This window comes from Peromyscus californicus, unplaced genomic scaffold (genome assembly GCF_007827085.1).
Source record: "Peromyscus californicus insignis strain IS unplaced genomic scaffold, ASM782708v3 Scaffold_10__1_contigs__length_136768540, whole genome shotgun sequence".
Lineage (NCBI taxonomy): Eukaryota > Metazoa > Chordata > Mammalia > Rodentia > Cricetidae > Peromyscus > Peromyscus californicus.
Window position 1 is genome coordinate 96,459,749 of NW_026294391.1, and position 22,213 is coordinate 96,481,961.

Here is a 22,213-nt window from a genome sequence, read left to right on the forward strand (position 1 = left end):
TTTTAAAGTTGGTGGTCACCAAAACATGAATTGTATTAAAGGGTCACAGCACTAGGAAAGTTGAGAACCACTGTCTTAGAGTCCTCATTTTTCTTAGTTCACTGCATTCAACAAGTCATCAAGTCCACTTTTTTGGCAATCTTTCTTACACTTACTTCCTCTGAATTCTTACAACTACCACCTGTCCAAGTTTCCTACCATTGTTCACATGGTTTGTAATTTCACTACACTAAGACAATAGCAATTGTTTTAAAAACAACTGGAGATGTGTTTCAGTGGTAGCATGCTTTCCTATCACCTATGAAACTCTGGGTTCAATCCTCAGCACCACAACAAAGCAATCTACTGATTTCAGGCTTTAAAAGACTACGTTAAATGCATATGCCAACTACACAATAATAGTAATAGTACTAAAAGCTAACATTTAGAACTATCGCTTACAATCCAGTAGTAATGACTGAAATGCATTATATGTATTGAGAAGTTTACTCTTTATAATAGTATAAGTACTTTCATCCCAATTTTATAGTGAAATATAGAGATAACATGTTCAACATAAAGAATTCGAATATGTGACAGAGTAATTCTTAGAATCAAGATAATATAGTGTGACAATCACTAAAATTCTTATTTTCAGATTCCTTGCCAAAATGCATTGAATTTTTCTGCATATCAGTGGTAGAACTAAACAGGAGTTCATAGTAGTTCTATTTCAAAAACTACTAATTCTCAGATCATGTCCCAAACTTTTTTGCCTGATATTCAGGGATCTATTTAATTGTTCCATTTATGTGACTCTGTCTTACATATCCCTTGGAAATAACTTAGCTAACATCTCAGTCACAAACCGAGCTGTATTAGGAATTACAGATACGAGACATATGTTCCTCTACTGTATTTTTTTAGCTGTGACTAATGTACCATTAGTTCCATTTTATATTGCTCTTTTTGTGTTGATGCTCAACAGCCTTAAGCATACAAAGCAAGTGCTGTTATCAATGAGCTACACTGCATCCTGACTTTATATTTTCCTGACATCATAGGAATAATTTGATACTCAATTTTTTATGCAATGTCCTAACACTGACATCTTCTGACAGTTGAGAAGAACTACACATGTCCTTAAAACATTTCTCAGTAACTGAAGATTATGTTTATACCCACTTTATGATGTATGAAAGAAATGAACATTTACTGAGTGATGGCTATATAATGGTCATTTCATATACTATCCAATTTTACCTTTTAGCAACTTTGTAATATAATTGATACAGTTGAAGAAGCATATAAGCCTTCACGACTAGACTATTGAATGAACAAATGATGCTTTTAAACCAAGGAACAGTTGACTATGATAAAGACTCACTAACACCTCTATTAAGTTCACTTGAATTATGGAAAAATATTTTTAAAACAATGAAACTATATTAATGTTAGTGTGTGACAGTTTATATCAAGCTATTCACAGCACAAAGTAGCAGCATTGGGAAGGCTCTGAACTCTAATCTCAAATATATGATTAGCACACTATTCCACTTTCTAGGCCTTAATATCCCTGTCTGTAAAACAGAAATGATAACTGCATTTATGCTACTGAAGGTTCTTGAAGACTTAAGGGGCTAGTCATATTTGTAAAGGTTTATGACAGTGTCTGGCACTTCATAATTCCAATACAAGTGCTTTGATAAATATAATCAGTATGGTTATGTTATATTGGGATAAAGGAAATCAAAGAAATATCAACTACCTTTTGTTGCTTACAATTACTACGCTGTAAGTCAGTCATCAAAGTTCACCTATAAACATACTTATATTCAGTGCTTTGGTTTAAGTTTACATGGAACTAAGGGAAACTAAAGATAAATGGCAGGATATAAACCTACTTGCAGAGTTACAAAGGGTTCTGAAGAAAGAGTTCTCACCGGAATGCCCTGCCCTTTTCCTTCCTATGGGTTTTTCATATTATCCAATTAACCCAAAATCCAGTGGTTAAAAATAATCAGTAATTATTTGTTTAAAGTTTAAGGTGATTACATATTTGTTAAGGCATACATCATTTTTATTTCGGTCATATGCTACTTTCAAACACACGTTGCTTTCCAATATATGGAAAGAGAAAAAAATATAGACTGAGAAACCAACTTCTGCTGAACACCAAAATAAAAAAATGAATCTTATTTATTAGTGCCATGAACTTGAAATAATGTGTAACTTAGCTGAGTACTACATGTTTAGAGAAAATGATTGTAATTTAATGAGAAGAGGTTTGGGGGAGGTGTGAGACAACACAGTTTCCTCTTCAGGGTATAGGGACCAAGTTTGTACTGTTCATCTGCATCAATTAGAAGAGTAAATGCTGATTCACATTAAAAAATATTCTAAATTTTGGTGACAGTCCCCTGCAAATATAACAGACTAGAAACACAAATAAATAATAATGTAATAGAATTTTGGGATAATTCACATGCTCTAGTATTTTAACTTAGCTTTACTAAAAGACCATCTTAAGAAATCTACTGAACCATGTGTAGTGACGCACACCTCAGAGACAGGAGGATCTCTGTGAGTTGGTGGCAAGCCTGGTCTACACAGAGAGTTCCAGGACAGCCAGACCTACATAGTGAGACCCTGTCTCAAAAAAACCCAAAAAACAAAAAGGAAAAAAATTCTACTAATATAACAAGGAAATGGACCAGTCTTCAACTAATTATTTACATAGATGTGTGGTTAAACACTAACTGAAAATAGTTCTGAACTATTTATTGAAACAAATCCAATGAAAATCTTTTTCTGAGAGGTAAGAGCTCCTGAGTAAACTGGAAGTACAGGGGTGGGGGAGTATAGGGGATGAGAACATGGGGGAACTAGATGGTCAACTTGGGGAAGCCACAGAGAGGGAGAGCAAAGTAAGAGATATCTTGATAGAGGGAGTCATTATGGGGTTTGGGAGAAACCTGGTACTAGGGGAAATTCTTAGGAATCCACAGGAACGACCTCAGATTAGACTACTAGTGATAGTGGAGAGGGTACCTAAGCTGGCCTTCCCCTGTAATCAGATTGGTGACTACACTAATTGTCATCATATAACTTTCATTCCAGTAACTGATGGAAGCAGATGCAGAGATCCACAACCAAGCACCAGGCAGAGCTCCTGGAGTCCAGCTGAATAGAGGGAGGAGGGAGTATATGAGCAAGGGGGGTCAAGATCATGATGGGGAAAACCACAGAGACAGCTGACTTGAGGTAGTGGGAGCTCATGGACTCTAAACTGACAGCTGGGGAACCTGCATTAGACCAAACTAGACACTCTGCATGTGGAAAACAGTTGTGTGGCTTGGTCTGTTTGCGGGGCCACTGGCAGTGGGACCAAGATTTATCCCTAGTGCATGAACTGGCTTTTTGGAGCCCATGCCCTATCGTAGGATACCTTGCTCACTCTTGATGAAGGGGAGAGGGGCTTGGTCCTGCCTCAATTTGATAGGCCAGACTTTGTTGATTCCCCATACGAGGCCTTACCCTCTCAGAGGAGTGGATGAGGGGTGGGGCAGGAGGGAAGTGGAGGGGGAGCAAGACAGGGGAGGGAGGAGAAACTGTGGGTGGTATATAAAATGAAAAAAAAAAACTTTTAAATAAAAATAAAGAAAATCTTTTTCTGAACCAGGCCTGGTTTTTCACTTCTGTAATCCCAGCTCATAGGAGACAGAGGCGGTGGTGGTAAGGGGGGAGATAGTGATTTGAGGCTAACCTGGGCTACAGAGTGAAACCCTACCTCAAATAAAAAAGACTCACAGAATTAATTGCCACAATTTGCAATGTAACACACAAACATTCATCTTTCTCTTAACTATTAGAAAAATCATGGTGTATACTGATGTACACTTAATTAATTTGAATTACTGAAATTTTGTGGCTATATTACATAGCATATCATTATCCTACAGAGGAGGGCAATCAACATGAACACAGTTGTGAAACTTAACTGGAGAGTCATATCTTATTAATTTAAAACAAAAACGGTTAAGAATAAAAATGTCATACGTATAAAACAAAATTTAAAATTTAATAAGGTACCTTGAAATAGTCTTTTCTGATCTGCTTGCTCCGTCTCCGTTCTTCATTTTGCCAGATTATAGGCTGAGATTCTGGCCACTGTTGTTCACCTATTTGATCCTTCTGATTTTCTAATGGCTTTAATGAGAAAAGTTGTTCAGCTTACTAAACAAATGACAACGAAATAGTACACGTGTCATTCATTTTATTTCTCTTACCTGCCACGCCAGGGGTGATAATGGTGAATTCCCTTCATCTGCTGAGACACTAAAAAATTAAAGACGCTTTAGTATTTCTTGAGGTATTTTGAAATCCTTTCACATACTTTAAAAATGACAAATTTGTCTTTTCATTGTTCGAAGGCAGGAATGTAAGCAGTGTAAAGACTATCCATACCTACATGTTTCATTTGATTGTGTTGCTTTGTTACTTTGTGTTGTTTTCTGCTGAGACTGGGGCGTGCTGTGTAGTCCTGGACGGCCTGGTACTCACTACTGAAACCAGCCCCCACGGACTACAATAGCAGGTATTAACCACCACATGGCTTACTAATATTATATAAATTAAAGTTGATGAAACCAACCAATAGTGAGTGCCTGCTAACTATTGCTCTACAAGAAATACCAAAATGGGTTTATTTTATATTAACCATATGCATAAGCCAACCCTATTTTGTAGAGGCCAAAAGGAGTATAATATGTACAAATGTACAGTGAATAAACAAAATATTAGAGAAAACAAGTTACTCTTTTTAAAAAATCAAGTAATAGTATCAGTGAGATGAGTGAGCATGTAAAGGCACTAGCATGCCAACAAGCCTGACAACCTGAGTTAGATCCCTGGGATTCACAAAGTGGAAGGGGAGACCCAAAACCCTGAATCCTTGAAAGTTGTCCTCTGACATCCACACCTGTGCCACGGCACACATGCACATGCATAATAAACAAACAAATAAATACATACATAAATTCCTTTGCCTAAATGCCAAAGAGTTCAGAAGACAAACATGTTATATTTCCTACTGAATTACTGATTCTGAGCTTCAGTCATGACATTAACAGGGGCTCCAAAGGACCTGAGTTCAACACTAACACGTGCCTCTTCTAGCTCCAAGGGATCCAACATCCTCTTCTGTTATGGGCACCCAAACACACAGACACACATACAAACCCAAACACACTCAAAAAATTTTAAAAATGTAAATGAGAGAGGGGGGAGGAAGGGGGTAAAGCTGAGCAGGGTTGTGGTGGTATTGTGTTCCCCAAAATATTGTGTACTCTAATAAACTTATCTGGGGTCAGAGAACAGAAAAGCCACTAGAAACTTAGGTTAGGCAGTGGTATCACATGCCTTTAATCCTAGCATTCCAGAGGCAGAAATCCAAGTATGGTGACTCCCGCCTTTAATCACAGAAAACTAGCCTTTAATCCCAGGGAGTGATGGTAGAAGGCAGAAAGATATATAAGGCGTGAGGACCAGAAACTAGAAGCTTTTAGCTGGTTAAGCTTCAGGATTGTGAGCAGCACAGTTCAGCTGAGAGCCATTTGGATATGAGGACACAGAAGCTTACAGTCTGAGGAAACAAGACCAGCTGAGAAGTTGGCCAGGTGAGGTTAGCTGTGGCTTGTTCTGTCTCTTTGACCTTCCAGCATATCACCCCAATAACTGGCCTCAGGTTTGATTTTATTTATAAGAGCTTTTAAGATTCATGCTACACATGGTAGCTCATACTGGTTGTCTCAGCACTCACAAGGTTGATCTATCACCATGAGATGGAGATTGATTGGTATACACTGGTAAGGTAAAGGTCACCCTGGGCCACAGATTAAGAGGAGGAAGAATAAGTAGAGAGAAAATAATAAACATTTATAAGAATACATGAGACATCTCTATTCCTAGCAAGTAATAAAATATATAACAATATGAAAATACAGTAACACAATTCCAGAATTTGAAGATTTTTTTCAGTGGAAGATAGAGTACAAAATTTTTAGTACAGCAACTTATGGTACAAATGACATTTAAATGTATGGAAATCGGAGATTATGTAACAAGTAATATATAAACAAACAACTGAATGACTACTTGTAAAATATAGAAAGAAACAGCAGAAGGGAATGGGTAAGAAAAAGGAGGAAGGATAGAAAGGAAGACAAATATCCTAGGTTCCCTATCTCTTATCAAATACAAAAATCTACCAACTAAATAAATTTATTTTAAATGTAAATAAAGAATCTTAGAAATGGATAATGAAATATGAATGTCATGCTACATGGAGAGCATTTCCACGCCACAGACCAGGGAGAAGGAATCACAGCAGAATCCAGACAGTCCCTACATTTAGAATTCGAAGAGAATTTAGGAGTCAAAGAAAAAAAGGAAAGTATAATAATGAAGCAGGTAAACACATAGAATAGCAACCTGGGACTATATTTGGTTTGGTTGTGCACGCACGCGTGCGCACCCCCACACACACATACACACACACACACACACACACACACACACACACACACACACACACACACAAAGGGTGGGGAGACAGACAGAGAGAGGAACGGAAAGAGAGAGAGAGAGAGAGAGAGAGAGAGAGAGAGAGAGAGAGAGAGAGAGAGAGAGAGAGAGAGAGAGCGCATGCACAACTCTTCTAATAAAGTACTTGCCAGTCCAACTCTTTCACTGTCCCATACCATACTATGCACATACATACCTCTCTGGACAAGCCACCTGACAATCTATAATCCCACCCGCATTGGACTACCCACAGAACCCTCTCTGAACATTGGAATATCATTCTACTCTCCTACTGACTATCAAAACTTGGACAGTTTCTATTAAATATACTCCTAGGTTTTTTTTTTTTTTCAGGAACAAAGGAGTATAGGCTGATCTGACCTAAAATAATTGTTGAGTGCCTGTACAGTAAGGCAAAACTGTATTCCCCAGGTAAACTCTTGGAGGAAATCCGTATTTGCCACCTTATGCCTGTACACAGTTGGGTGTGTACAGAGCAAGGTTGGCAGAAGCGGACTTGGTAAGATGTGATCAGATTCTAGAAATATTCTCACTAGTCAACACGATTTGGTAATGCATTAGCTAAGGGGTTTGAGAGAAAATGACAGAGGATGAAGTTTTTTCAGCTGTTGTACAATAAGAATGGATTTAGCACTTTCTGAAATGGGGAAAATCCAGAAAAAGCACGTTTGAGTGTGCAACAAAAGTGAATAGAAGTATGATTTCTGGAAATCAGACATTTCTACTATACATACTATACATCTAAGTGTCAATGGTAAGTAAATAACAAATTCTACCATGCTGTGGTATATATCAATGCACAACTTATATATAAACACTGTAATAAATATACAACTTATATATAAACACCATAATATATATTGATGTACACTTGTATATAAACACTGTGGTATGTATCAAAATGCACATTCCCATATATAAACACTGTTGTATGTACTGATGCACACATCTACATACACAAACAAATGCAAATATTCATATGCACATATAGAAGAAGGGTATGCTATACCTTGAAAACAGTGTGTTCCCCACAAGTTTCATAATAATTAAGAGCTTGAAGCTCAGAGTGGTGGTGTAGAAGCTGGTGAGGTCTATAGGAGTAGAGCTAAGTACAATACAATATGGTCACTGGGGAGCCTGTCTTTGCAAGGGATTAATGTAGTTTTCTAGGAGCTCCAGTTGCTTCTGATGAGAATAAGTTGCATTACATAAAAAACTAAAAGTGAAATTAATTATTGAATCCTTCTGGCTTCCTGTCTTACTGTGTGACCTCTTCTATACCTGCTTCGACCACTGTGATGCTGTCGACTATGAAGCCCTCACCACTACCATGCAGAATTGAGCTGAATTCTAAGAAATCATGCAAAGAAAGGAAGAAACATGGGCAACATGAAAAGGAGACCACAATATAGAATTTAGAAATAGGAAATCATGCTGAAATAAATAAAAGAATTATGCTCCTAAACTGAAAGTCTGTCTCTCTAGAGAGTGCAAAGATGAGGCTCTGAACTAAGATTGAAGATAAGTAGAAGCCCATTTCAACTTTATAGTTAATCTCAACATTTTAACCTTTATCATAAAAGGTATTAATACCCATTAGAAAATAAGAAACAGGTGTTGCATTGTCATATTTCAGTTTTACAACCTATCTTCTTTAATAATACAGAAAAGAAAGGAGTTATGTGTGGAGACCGTCCCAGTCACTTACATGGACAACAATGGGAGCTGAACCAACACAGCTAAATTAGTAATGGAGAGGATGGAAAGAGGATTAAGGCCGTATTAATTTTGAATGATTGACCATATTATGAGGAAGGCATAACTGTGAGGTGTTTCCAGAGTTGCTAACTTGGGGGACTACATAAGTACTTGCACATTCACTGGGGCAGATGATACAGGAGAAGACATGCATTGGGAAACATAAATCTGCACTCTCTACAGAAACATATCCAATGAGATGCGTGGATTTGAAGTAAACTTATTTTTACTGTACATTAAGACTTCAGGTTCTGCGATAAGACAAATCTGAGTTTGAATCCTGACTCTCCAACTTACAATGTGATCTTGAGTTAGCTATGATTATTTCTGAGTTTCAGTTCGCCAGTGTGTAAAATGAGGATAGCAACAGTAACAACGTCACCAATTTATTGTGATGATTGAATCAGTCATTTACAGAGCTAAGAACAGTGCACCTATATCCAGCATCCACCAAATGATCATTCAATGTGTGCCTCTGTATCCCTATCTTTGAAATTTTATACTTCCCAAAGATTGACCCAGAGGTTGGATAAAACTTAAATTTGAAACCACAAAGAACAATAAATATTTCAGATCTTCTAATTCTCTAAAATTCATATCTGTAAACTTAGGTCATTAAATAAATAGTTTAGTAAAACCCAATTAAAAGAAATTAAAATGCAAACAATAAAAAAGAATAACCATAACCAGTGCTGAAGAAATACATTATTCCTGGTGGTAATGTCAATAGGATAAACATTTGTGAATGAATCAAGACAAACTGCAAGTATAAAGAAAAAGGTTCAGAATCAGGGTGTTTGTTTATAGAAAACTCAATTGAACTCATGTTATGACATACTTGATGCTTAAATTATCTACTTATATGACATCTGCATCATATATTCAGTTAACACCTTTTGAGGAAAATTACTAAAGAGTATCAAGTCTCATTTTAAAATACCAAATATAAGGACTATGATATGTTTATACCTCTTTTCACATTCCACAGTTTGTTTCAGCTTATTTCTCATGACAGAAGTTGAATGATTAAGAATCCTAGAAGTAAATCAACACATTAATTACACACTATACTGAAGAGAACATTGCACATATATGATATCTATGTCCTAAATAAACTGCATCTAGGTCAAAGATCTTTGCTAGAAAATAGTATTTCAGTACTATTTAGATTTAGATGCCCATCAGCACACCATTTATGAATGAAGTTCTCAAAATCTGTCTTGCATCTTGTTTTTGAAATCATTCTCTAAATGTGGATATTTTCCAGCCATTGCATGTTTACTCTGTGTATATCTTATTCTGATTTACATAGAACATAATGAAATATTTTAGGTACCATTTTGAGTCATTTCCTTTGTCCCAGGACAGAAAATGACAGGAGTTATGTCGGTACTTCATAACCATTTTGACAATAGCCAAATAATAAAGTTTAATTGTAAATGCAAAAATCAGTGTTAAAGGTCAATTCCTTTTTTAAAAAAAATCACAAAATTCTTAAACCTTCAATAGGAAAGAGTATTAGAACAAAAATAAACAAAAAATTATGATTCCCTATAAAAGAAAATTATTTGTTCATGGCTTTATCTAATTCTAAGTATTAATCTCAACGTCAAAAGTGGTAAATTAGTAACTATCTTCCACTAAAATAAATAATTGTACACATTCAAATATTCTTCTTATGCATATAAATGTAACTTAATTTTACAAAAGAATTCTTTAGACATCAACAATCTAAAGACTATAGAAAAGAATTTAAATGAATTGTATATGAACTAAACACACATTGGTAATTACAGCTCTAGGTGACTATAGAGCAGTCAGTTAGTGCAAGGTCTCTTCCTCACTAACTTGGCTCTGAGCATAGCCTCACTAAGTAGATGCAATGATGGCAAAAGGTCAAGTATTCATACAAGCCACTCTATTTCTGGGCCAAACAATCACAGAATTAAGCACACTTTAAAAAATTTTTTCCTATGTACATGTGCTTAAATTTCCTTAGATCCAAAAATGCAGAATTATGGTACTGAAATATCATAGGAAAATAGACTTTATTTAAAAAATAAATAAATAAAAGAGAGAGAAATGACAATAAGTACTACTCGGGAAAGAAAGAATTGTTAGGGGGAACTGGTCAAGCAGTTATGACCTTCACCATGATAAAAATGATGTCTCTCCACACCACACTTACTAGTATGATTCATGTATCATACTGTAGTAGAAAAAGAGAGTTGAGGCCAACTTGCATGTAAAATATGTAGTATGTATTTGAAAATTTAACTATATAGAACTCTGGAATATACATTGATTTTTTTTTTACTCTTTGATAAAGAAAAACTAAACATCTACTTTATCTAAATGTCTGTTTGAGATTAGTATGCTTCCCTAAACAGTTCCCAGTACTTATTTTAACCAAACAAAATGGTAACAGTTGAGCTACATAAGCCTGGCCCCTTAATACTTATGGCTTCCACCAACTCTAGATACCTTGATTTCCGTCCTGCTGCTCTGGTCCTCTGGAAGAGTTTGTCACTGAATGATGTTCTATAACTTAAAGGCCTCCATCTATTTTCACATTTCACATATATCAACCAAATCAAAAGATGGTAGAAGGGAGATTGTTTGGAGAAGACAAGGAAGTCATTAGTAAAGGAAACAGAAAAGAAAGAATGGCTAGGTTTCAAGGGTTAAGAGAACTATCCAAGTAGTTATAACAAACTAGAGGTTAACACAATGCTCCACAAAGTGAAATGCTGATTAATCAGATAAAAAGTATGAGAAACATGTCATAATACATTTTATAATTCTAAACCCAAGGCTTAAATTTCTCAAAATGTACTTTTATTTTCTAAGACCATTAGTTATACTTCAGTTATTTAATTTTTAACAATTGCTTCTTTGTTATCTAGCTATATCACAAAGTATTCAGAAGTACATTCCACAAATAAAAAAAAAGCTTTCAGGACACCTAAAAGCATATAAAACACTTATGAAAAATGTAAGGCATATCAAAATACTATAGAATAAGTTAGCAGAGTAAATACATAAAGGGAATCAGTTAACAGAAACTATTGTAAAGTCTACATATACAATACTCTATACTTTAGGATAATAACCAAATATTAAGAAGCTAGCTAGGTACCCACTTACCATGACACATAAGATCAGTTTTATAAGGCAAAGCATAGAAATCATTTCTCTAATATTAACATATATAAGTAGGACTGATTTAAAATGTGGGGAAATGGATCAATAATTTATAGAGCGCCATTAAAGTTTTTAGCAGAATTTCCTTCATTTTATTCTCAAGTCAATATTAAGAATAATCTTTTTTATTATAAGTCATACATACACATGCAGAAAATACTCTAATACTGGCACTTTATTCTCAGCTCCCTTTTCAATTTTCTTCCTAATTCAGTAAAACATACCGTTTTCCTAAATTGGATTTCATTGTGGTGAAAGTGTTTAATTATCTAGTATGCAAGAGGTCTGACATTGATCCCCAGTATATAATACAACATTTAAAATTAACATGAGATCTACTCTGGACTCATTAAGTGTGAAGTGCATGGTTAACTATAGGCACAATGTTATAAGCAGACATCTGCAATTTATTCATCTCACAAAATATTTTTTGATACTGACTTTTAAAAATACTCTTTTCATTTGAATTTTTTCCTTGGGGAGTGCTGGCTTCTATCCTTTCAATCACACTCTCCATAGGGATACATTCCACAACCCTATGCTCAAGAAATCCTCTAATCTCTGTGCTCAGGGAGTTAGAAAACAGACATATGGCACCACGTGAGCTTCATAGAAGCGTATCCTGTAAATCAGAAAAATAAGGCCTGCTTTATAAGCAACCTGTCTTCATAATCTGAAGCCTATGAGTTAGCTACACAATGATCTATTCACTGACCACTTTCCCCACTGTTTTTGAGCAATAATATGTCTTCTGGACTCTTCTGTTACTTTCCTAGGACAACATCATTCACCAAATAAAAATACACACTTCCTTAACCAATCAAAGATTCTTACTAACAAGTGGCAAAACAGCTATGACAAAATTATCACTGAACTCAACATGGGCATTGCTCCAGTCAACCCTAGTTTGAGAGGATAACCATCGCTTCTTTTAGCCTAGACCTAAAACTATGTTTATTTTCAAACAATGATAAGCAAAAGAACAGTTCAGTATATAATCAAGCTAGGAGTCCTGGGGGGCATTTTCTGGTGATTGGGGTTAATCTTATACTATATTAATTACTTTTAAATAGGAATAGCAATAAACAAAAGAAACACATAAAACTATAATAACTGTATTAAAACCTAACACATAGATTCTACATCTTCTCTGTAGAACTTTTAAAAAGCAAATTTATTTCTCCTTTAACTAGTAGATAAGAGCTACACTTAGAATATGGGGAAAGATTACCATTTTTTAAAGACTATAATGCTGGTTATTTTTCATATAGTGAAGAATGAAAGAAAAAGTGCCTCAAACATAATTAATGCTTTCAAACATTTGGCAAGACAGTACATAGTAATACATAACCTTAATAGTTTTTATGTTATTATCTTGAAACGCATAAAAAATAAAGAAGAAAAAATCAGATAAAAACAAAATTGGTGTGTATATACCTTGAGGAAGAAAAGAAAATTTTCTGGAGGATATAAATATTTCAGCAGAACAGATGACTTTCATTACTTAAAATTTGAGAAGTTTTAAGAATTCAGTTAACAAACAATAATATAACCCTGGGTCCTCTGTGTTACTATGTAGAAGACACAATGCTAGGCACCATTTTGTACTAGTTACAAAGGTATTGCCAAAGCAAACCCTACAAAAGATGGCCTACTCAGATGACCCTTAATCTAAACAACAGAGAAAAAATTTAAGAAATATAGATCAAAATGACTATAACAATAGCAGAGATAAAAATATAGAAAAAACTATGAATGGTGAGGTTGAGTCTAAAACTAAATTCTCAAATAGAAAATATCACTATTCTCTTCTCATAATGAAAAATAAATGTAGCTTTGCTAAATAAAGGAAACATAAACTCAAGCATTTTGTAGCTTCCAAGAGCTGGTGGCAGTATGCATCATTAAGTCAAACCACATAGGTGATAAACATTTAGACTACATATAACCTTACTATAACCAGTTTGAAAAAGACATATTAGAGCACACCAACTGGTTATTCAATATCAAATGGTCAGCCCTAAAACATACATATAAGTTATATAGACTGAGCAGGTTGTATTTATGTATTTAGGAATATATGCATGTAACTACATATATACTTACATATATAATACATATGTAAAACATATATACATATATATGACAATAAATTTTTTTAAGTCCATGAATTTGAAAGAGAGTAAACTGGAGAGTTATGTAGGATAATTTGGAGGGAGAAAAAGGGAGAAATTATGTAATCACCTTATAATCTAAAAAATTAAGTTATAAAGGGGCATATTAGAAATGAATTGATAAAAAATATTAAATTATAAATAACATGGAGACATTTACATAAAGAAGTGACATAAGAAAAAAAGAAGCAGAGAATGAGAATTCATTAGATAAAGAAATGATAAAGACAGATAAGTGATACTTTTTAGTATGACATTAAGAGAAACTGTAGTAGATGTGAAAAAAAATGGTATTCGATGGCTATTTATCATATTATCCATTGGTCTGTTTTTTTCCCTAAAACAAGATCCTATACTCATTTGATAAGTCTGCTTATGCTGTCTTTTTGGCTTTACATATGTATTTATTTAGTGCATGCACATGTGTGTTTGAAAACTTGCATGCCTCAGCTTTGGTGTGAAACTCAGAAGACAACCTGTGGGAACTGGTTCTCTTCTTCTACCATATGGGTTCCAGGGATCAAACTCAAGCTGTCAGACTTGTCTGCAGCACCGTTATGCACTGAGTCATCTCACCAGCACTGCATGTATTTTGTTGGTTTTGTGGCACTGAAAATGCAACCCGGGCCCCAAGACATGCTGGGCACTAATTCCATTAGTGACTTATACACCCAGCACTCATTTACTAGATCTTTTCAGGGTTGGTTTAGTATTATGAGTCCTTTTTATACAGCCCAGGCTGACTGTCATCTCATGACCCTCAGCTTCCTGAGATACGGGGTTAAAGGCATGCACCACCATATCCAGATGCGAAGCATTTCTAAAAGTATGTGTATGTGTACATGTGAGTGTGTGCCACATATGTGTGGGTTCCTGTAGAGGCCAGAGAAGGGTGTCAGATCCCTGGAGGTAGAGTTACAGGAGTCATCCACCTTGGATCTTGGGGAAAAACCTCCAGTCCTCTGAAAAAGCAAAATGTGTTCCTAACTCGTGAACCATCCATCAATCCAGCTGCCAGATGCTAAGTTTTCATGATATTTTTAAAACAAATGCCAATATAATTAAATATTAAACTTTCCACGACATCATCACCATGTTAACAATAAACATTTATTTTGAATAAGTGAAGTGCAATACTACTTATCTGCCCTAAATATACCAAAATTATCCTATTAATTTTCTCACGAAAAAGAAACAAACACTTCAGTCTATTTATTTCAAGACTATAAATGTAAGATTCTCAGTAAATGTAGATAGCAGGGAGAGTAGCACATGGTCCATTTTTCAAGTGAAAATGGGCTTTGGGCTCAATGGGCAAAGTGGCTGCTATGCAAGCATAAGGGCAGATTTTAAGCACCCACATAAAAATCTGGAGATGGCTGTATGCCATCTGTAAGCCCGGTCTCGGGAAGGTAGTGGTTCCTGGAGACTCAACAGTCAGCAACTCGAGCCAATCAGTGAGTTCTAGGTTTAGTGGGAGACTGTGTCTCAAAGTACAATGTGAAAAGCAGATGAGGAAGACAACTCATGCAGACCTGTGACCTCCGTGGGTGCACACATGGCTGTGCACACACACATTTTTACACTCTACACACAAAACTGTTGAAATGGACTTAACTTCATTCTATACTCATGCTCATGTCATGTTGGCAAAGACATGCATTTGGAGAAAGCTGAACCAGAGGGGGAAAAAGTGGTTCACCCAAGAAACAAGACACCTGTGAACATGGGATACTCAAATCTTCACACTGATTTAAGAAATAATTAAGAAATAATTACATGATTCAACTCAATTCTGGGGAAACTGTATATCCCAAATAATTGAGAATCTGCTAAAAATCAAATAAATAAATTTTACCAGTATAGTACATACTTAGAAATAAGTGCTTACACTGCAAATAATTCTACTGTGAGCTAAAAATGAATATGGTCAAATAAATCAGTTACTATGATTTAGCAGAGAAATAAAATTGTTCAGTACATTATCTAAGGCTGGTGTGTAGCGCAAGGGCAGAGGTCTTGCCTAGCATGGATGATGCCCAGAGTTTGATCACCAGCACCACAAAAATAGAGCCAATTTGTGTACATTCTGTTAGATATATATGTGATTTCCTATTTCTCTTCTAAGTATTTCCAGTCTCTTAGCAGTTAACCTCTTGAACATGTATATTTAAAGATCCCTAATGTTTACTTGCAACTTCATTTCCTTAAGTTGATAATCTTTTACTGATAATAAAATTCGTCTGTTCAAATCTCATTACTGAAAAGAATACCTGTTCTTCTGTTCTTGCTTCAATAACTGAGCAGCTATCTTCCTCAAATCAGTTACTTCTTTCAAATCATCATCATCTTCTTCCGGATGTAACTGTTCTTTGTCAAGTCTGAAACAGACACAATTATTCAAAAAGTAAAGCCAACTGTGCTTTGTCAATATCTAGATATGGAAACTGTTGTTATTTTTAATTCCATGTAAGCTAAAATCCTTATGCCTTTATATGCAAAATACTGAAGTAGAAAATAAGGAAGGTTTAGGAAAATAAATCTGCATTCCCTATGTAATATAACTATAGCTAGCAAGTGATGCTGAAGTATAGATCATTTTAAAAATTTAAAAATGGATAATGCTCACAAGTTAACAATACACACTGCTCAGCCTTGAGTATAAAAAGGACTGCAAAGCTCCTCATGGCCTGTTTTTAGCAATAAAGAAAAACTAATATCAAAATTTTTCATTTTGCCACACTGCTTCTACAAGTTTACTTGGTTTGGTTTTTAAAATCTCTATGTAAAACAAAAAGAATAGTTTAAATGAGGAAATGTTAAATAGGTTCAAATGAGATTTTCAAAATGTCCAGAGCTTATTAAAATATATAATTTTAACATTAAAAACTAAATTAAAGGTAAGTTATTTTCCAAACTCTATTCTATATCAAAAGCACTCCATTTAATAACAAGAACCATAAATAACAATAATGACAATAAAAATATTGCATTGTTATCAAATCTTACAGACACTAGTGATGTTCAAACTTATGCAACACTTCTCATTTGATGAGGTAAGAAATTAATAGAAAAATTAAATCTAAAGAGTACAGCAAAATGGTGTCACAAGTCTGTAATCTCAACTACATTGGAGCCTAAGGCTAGAGGATGACAAGTTCAAGGATCCTCAGCACTACAGAATGAGCCCAAGACTAGCCTCTTCAATGGAGCAAAACCCTGTCCAAAATATGAAGTAAAAAGAGGTTTGTAGCCATAAACAAGGCATTTTTATCACCCCTTCTAAGGCTCTGAGAACATTACAGAAGATACATAGGAAAGTAAGTGCTAAAAGGTTGGGTAAAGTGCTGTGAAATGTCATTCTCTAGACCATAGATTTTCAACCTTCCTAATGGTGTTATCCTTTAATACAATTCCTCAAGTTGTGGTAACTCCAACCATAAAATTATTTCGTTGCTACTTCATAACTGTAATTTTGCTACTGTTATAAATTGTAATGTAAATATTTGGAGAAAGAGGTCGGTTAAAGGGGTCGTGACCCACAATTTGAGAACCCCTTCTCTAAACACTGTGTAACAACTCCCAATAGTTACTTAAAAAAAAACATAGTTAACTTCATTTGGGCCCACACAAGACAAGGTCTATCAACAATAAGTCAAGGAAATGGGGAACTCATGAAGCTCTACCTATCACTTCTGAACTATTGGCTATTGATAGACTCTGGGAGAGGTTGAATCACTGTGTTTAGTTGTGTATCCACTGTTGAGCCAGGAGGTTCCAACAGTTATTTGTAAACCATGGTTGACACAGACAGCCCTGGTTAATATCAGTGGGACCCCCCAAAAAAAATGAAAAGACATGAACAACATGAGAGAAAGAACTATGGAAAGTGGAGATAACAGGGGTAGTAGTGAGAAGGGGGATGAGAATGACTAGCATCTGTCATGTACATGTGTGAAATTGTCTCAAAACTCATTAATTTACAAAGTAGGACCTAGGCTATAGCTCAGTGGTAGAGCACTTGTATAGCATGCTGAAAGCTCCTACAGTCAATCTTCCACATTAAAAGAAAAAAAAAGACTACAAGACAAAGCAATGTACTTCCTCATTGGGAAGTAGAGATGATTAACTAACAACTGCTTAGAAAATTACCAAGTAAATTTCTAGATATGCAGTTTAGAGAATGTGTATGCTTAGCAGGCATGAGGCATTGAGTTCAATCCCTAGCACTAAACAAAATTATCAATAAATTCACTTGAGAAAGCACGATGTGCAGAGAAAACTAGGGGAATTGGGAGAAAACTCAGTTCAGACACTAGTGGCATTAGCTAAGCACTGTTAATACATAATATAAAGTCTTTTAGCAGGTAATATAAAAATCTCTGAATTGCAGCTCCCATTTGTATAGATATGGAGTCAATTTCTCCAATGCAGGACTTTAGTAAGATTAAATGAGAAACATGGAAAATCACACAGTGCTGCTCCTAGTATGTGGTTAGTACAGCTATCAAGCAAACTAAAGGGATAACTCCATTATTTTGTGAGATGAAATATAAAGAAAAGATACAAATTTCAATTAATGTAATAAACTATGGAAATAACTACCTTAACATTTCCATAATCAGCCGACAAAGTGGAAAGTATGTTAAATCAAGAAGACACAAAGCCCAAGTTGCGGAAATTCAGAACTCTAGGTCTCAGCTTCCTTATTGATAAAATGATGCTGATGGCATTTCTATGACATGGTTGTTAAAGAACTCAAATGAGGCAATATTTGTGAAGACACAGTCCTCTTTGGTAACAAGATAATGCACATGATTATTATCTACTCAGAGAGGAAAGTAAATGTCTATTATAATTATGAATTTAATTAAGGAATTCAAAGTACATGAAAGTTATCTAAACATGGCACGGGGGTTGGGGGGGTGGGAATATGACATATGAAACAAATTCTTTCAAGTGCTCTCAAGTAGCAATACACAATGAATAGTCCAAGAATTCATAAGTAACGTTTTGAGAATTAGTATATACTTACTTTTTCTCATTTCCCAGTTCTTCATTTTTCTGAGACTTTTCGGAGCACTTTTCTTTCCCCTTATAAAAAGGAAAATTATCATTTTAAATTGCATGGTATCTTTTGTATGATCAGGAAGAAGTGAATATTATTAATGTTTGTTCAATTTTGTTTACCTTAAGGAAAGAGACAAATGATCCAATATGTGTATCCCCTTGTTCAGGAACTGCTACATCTTCTGTGTTGGGATCAATAAAATCATACACTTCCTGGTCTAGGTTCAGATTAATATTATAAAATATAATAAATGTTCTAATACTTTAGTGCTTAAGATAAAAGTTTACTTTTCTCAATATAAGATACATCTTTAAATACTATAAATTTTCAAAGTCTATTTTAAAGAAAAATCTCAGTTTTAATAGGAGCTGTGTACATGAAATAATAGCAGATATCACCTGAATTACCTTTCTGAGAATCAGGCTTGCTTCCTATTATATGACTGTCATTTCTGGATGCTTGTTCTCTATTCGATTCTGAAATTTGAGAGTGAAGGCTGATTGTATCATCATCTGACGGCTGAAAGGAACAAGCACACAGTATAAGTGAGGCATTTGAAACATATGACAAAGTATATACCTCTTTGATCAAACAAGAATTACAAAAGATCTGATTTCCATCTCCATATTTCCAACCAAAAATCCATGTTATGATGAAAGTTCTGCTTCTAGGCACTCCTTCTTTTGAAGTCAAGAATTATAAGAAAAATTATAGCTGCATGTAAAATTAAAAACCTATGTGGTCAAGTGCCTTTTTTGCCAAGCTCTAAGAAATAGCAAAACAGCATGGATCAGAAAAAAAAAAAAAACTCACTTCCGTTGTAGACAATCGCTTCTCTCCATTATCACTTCCAATTCCAGAGTCAGGGCCATGATTTTTATTTGGATAAAAATCTTCCATACTACAGAAAGAGAAATCCTAAGAGCAGTTAGAATTTTGTTCTTAAATCCACAAAGTACATTTGAGCTAAAACACCCTAGACAATGTAAAATGCATACTTTTGATGTCTAACATTCTTGAAGCAGGAAATACCAGAAATTTTCCTATAACATATTTTACTCATGTCATTTAAGCAATATTTTTCTTTTATGTTCTCTGTAATGTAGTAGTTGATAAGAGTAATTCTCTTGAGAAATTCAAAAAAAAGAAAGAAAAATAACTGCCCTGCCAGAAAATCATTTTGATAAAGACATTTATTCAGTGATTTTGGCATTTTTTAACTTTACACAATTTCCCTCTTGTTGGCTGTTAAAACAAGTGTTAGTTGTATAAATAATGTGTATAATGTCAAATGTGTACAAGGGCCTCCATTCAAAGCTCTATTAAATGGTAAAACCACACAGCAAATGAAAAGATTCACTTCTGTTGTAGACAATTGCTTCTTTCCATTATCACTTCCAGAGTGAAGACTAAAACCACTAGTTCATGTAATAATTAAGAAAAGGGAACACACATACACACTGTCAGCAAAGTGCTGAATATGGAACTGTTTTTTGTGTGAGACTAGAGCTGTCCTTACAAATTTGTAACTTGCATATTACGCAACCCAGAGAACAAAGTGGTTATTGCACACTGTGCAATAACTATCTAGTATGTAGCAGGTACTGAGCTAAGTGCTTTCAAGACAATGCTGTATCTAGCTCATTCAACGCCCTAACAAAATGGTTGGTGTTTTCCTATTTTACAGGCAGGCAAAATATGGCAATGTAGCTATCTACTTTGCAAATGTTATTGTAAATATGGTCCTTGGATTTTACCTATCCTGACAGTCCTTGATTTTAGCACTATGCTATAACTCCATAGGGGCTTCCTGACCTGAGGCGCTTTTTTTCTCTTTATTTCTTTTTCATGAGACAGGGTGTCACCTTAGCCCTAGCTGCCTGGCACTTACTATGATGTACCCAAGCTTACCTGAAACTTTCCATCTCTCCTGCTTCAGCCTCCTTAGTTCCGGAGTTACAGGCATGTGCCACTAGCACTTGATTCTTCCTGACATTCTCCCCACCCCACCCTCACTGTTCATACAACTGTATTTTTTTAGTTTGGTTCTTGAATTAAAATTTCACCTTCCTATAATACATGGTGGCAGACCTGGTGGCCCAAGCCTGTAACTTGGAAGACATAGGCAGGGGGATCCTCAAAAGTACCAGTACTGGTCTACATAATGAATTCCAGGCCAGACAGAACTTCACAGTGAGACCTTGTCTCAAAAATAACAAAACAAGCTGGGCAGTGGTGGGGTACACCTTTAATCCTAGCACTTGGGAGGCAGAGCCAGGCAGATCTCTGTGAGTTCAAGGCCAATCTGGTCTACAGAACGAGATCCAGGAAAGGCACCAAAACTATACAGAGAAACATTGTCTTGAAAAAAACAACAAATAAATAAATAACAAAACAAAACAAAACAAAATGCTGAAAGTCTTCAACTTCCCAAAGATATATTCCTTAACCAAAGTCTTGAAATATAGCAAGAAATATTTCTTTCAAAATGTGGGTCACAATTTCAAATTTATTACATCTAAAAAGGGTCTAATAAACTCATTGTAAGTTGAAAGATATTTCAAATAAAAATGCATTTACCATGCATCTTGAACATCATACTTTAGCAACACACAGTCCACTGTAGAGTACTGCTTTTCTACCTTTGTGGTCCAGCAACAGCTTGTTCTCACTGCCCAGCAGCACAAGGATATGCTCATACTATATACTGGCATCCCCAGAAAAGATGAAAATTCAAAACTGAAGTATGGTTTCCATTGAATGCATATAGTGTAAGTACCATGAAAAACTTGAAAAATGGCAACACGAACCACCACATGCCAGGTATCATGTGTGACTCTGTGCGTGTGTGTGTGTGTGTGTGTGTGTGTGTGTGTGTGTGTGTGTGTGTGTGTGTCTGTGTATGTGTGTGTGTCTGTGTGTGTGAATGCTATGGTCTGAATGTGTTGTAAATTTAACTCCCAATGCAAAAACATTGGCATGTGAGGTCTGGCAGGCGTTTGGGTCATAAGAGCTTAGTCTTTGAAGAGATTAACCTCTATTGTAGGAACTAGTTTTGTCCTGGAAATAGATTTGTTACAGGAGTAAATTTGACACCCTGATCACATCTCTCACTTTCTTATTCTTATCGGTTACCTTTTGACATGCTGTGGTGCAGTAATAGGGCCCTCACTGAGTGTGCCCCCCATATCTTGAACATAATCAGTTTCCAAAACTATGAGTCAAAAAAATTTCTATTGTTTAAAATTATGTGGTTTCAGGCATTCTTTTAAAGCAGTATAAAATGGACTGAACTCTTATTTATATGGTTCTGTGTCCCACCTAGAATGGGAATTCCAGTAGTTGCCAAAACAAACATGTACAGCTTTCAACAAAATATGCCCTGAATCTAACAGCAGGTATTCAACAGCTATGTATAATA

At 35.3% G+C, this 22,213-nt stretch overlaps 1 protein-coding gene across 4 annotated transcripts in view; it reads right to left on the reverse strand.

Moving 5' to 3' along the window:
* The window catches only part of Lrch2 (leucine rich repeats and calponin homology domain containing 2), a 92,524-nt gene that overhangs the window by 16,460 nt on the left and 53,851 nt on the right, over window positions 1-22,213 (reverse strand). For 2 of the 4 annotated variants that reach the window (XM_052737780.1, XM_052737804.1), the window contains exons 7-15: window positions 19,606-19,693; window positions 19,200-19,311; window positions 18,912-19,009; window positions 18,757-18,815; window positions 15,995-16,102; window positions 10,828-10,905; window positions 9,313-9,378; window positions 4,269-4,317; window positions 4,072-4,188 (exon numbers count right to left, since the gene is read on the reverse strand). In XM_052737780.1, coding sequence (XP_052593740.1) covers window positions 4,072-4,188; window positions 4,269-4,317; window positions 9,313-9,378; window positions 10,828-10,905; window positions 15,995-16,102; window positions 18,757-18,815; window positions 18,912-19,009; window positions 19,200-19,311; window positions 19,606-19,693 — 775 coding nt within the window. The remainder of the gene's footprint in view (window positions 1-4,071; window positions 4,189-4,268; window positions 4,318-9,312; window positions 9,379-10,827; window positions 10,906-15,994; window positions 16,103-18,756; window positions 18,816-18,911; window positions 19,010-19,199; window positions 19,312-19,605; window positions 19,694-22,213) is intronic. The other 2 variants (XM_052737788.1, XM_052737796.1) reach the window with 2 other exon arrangements.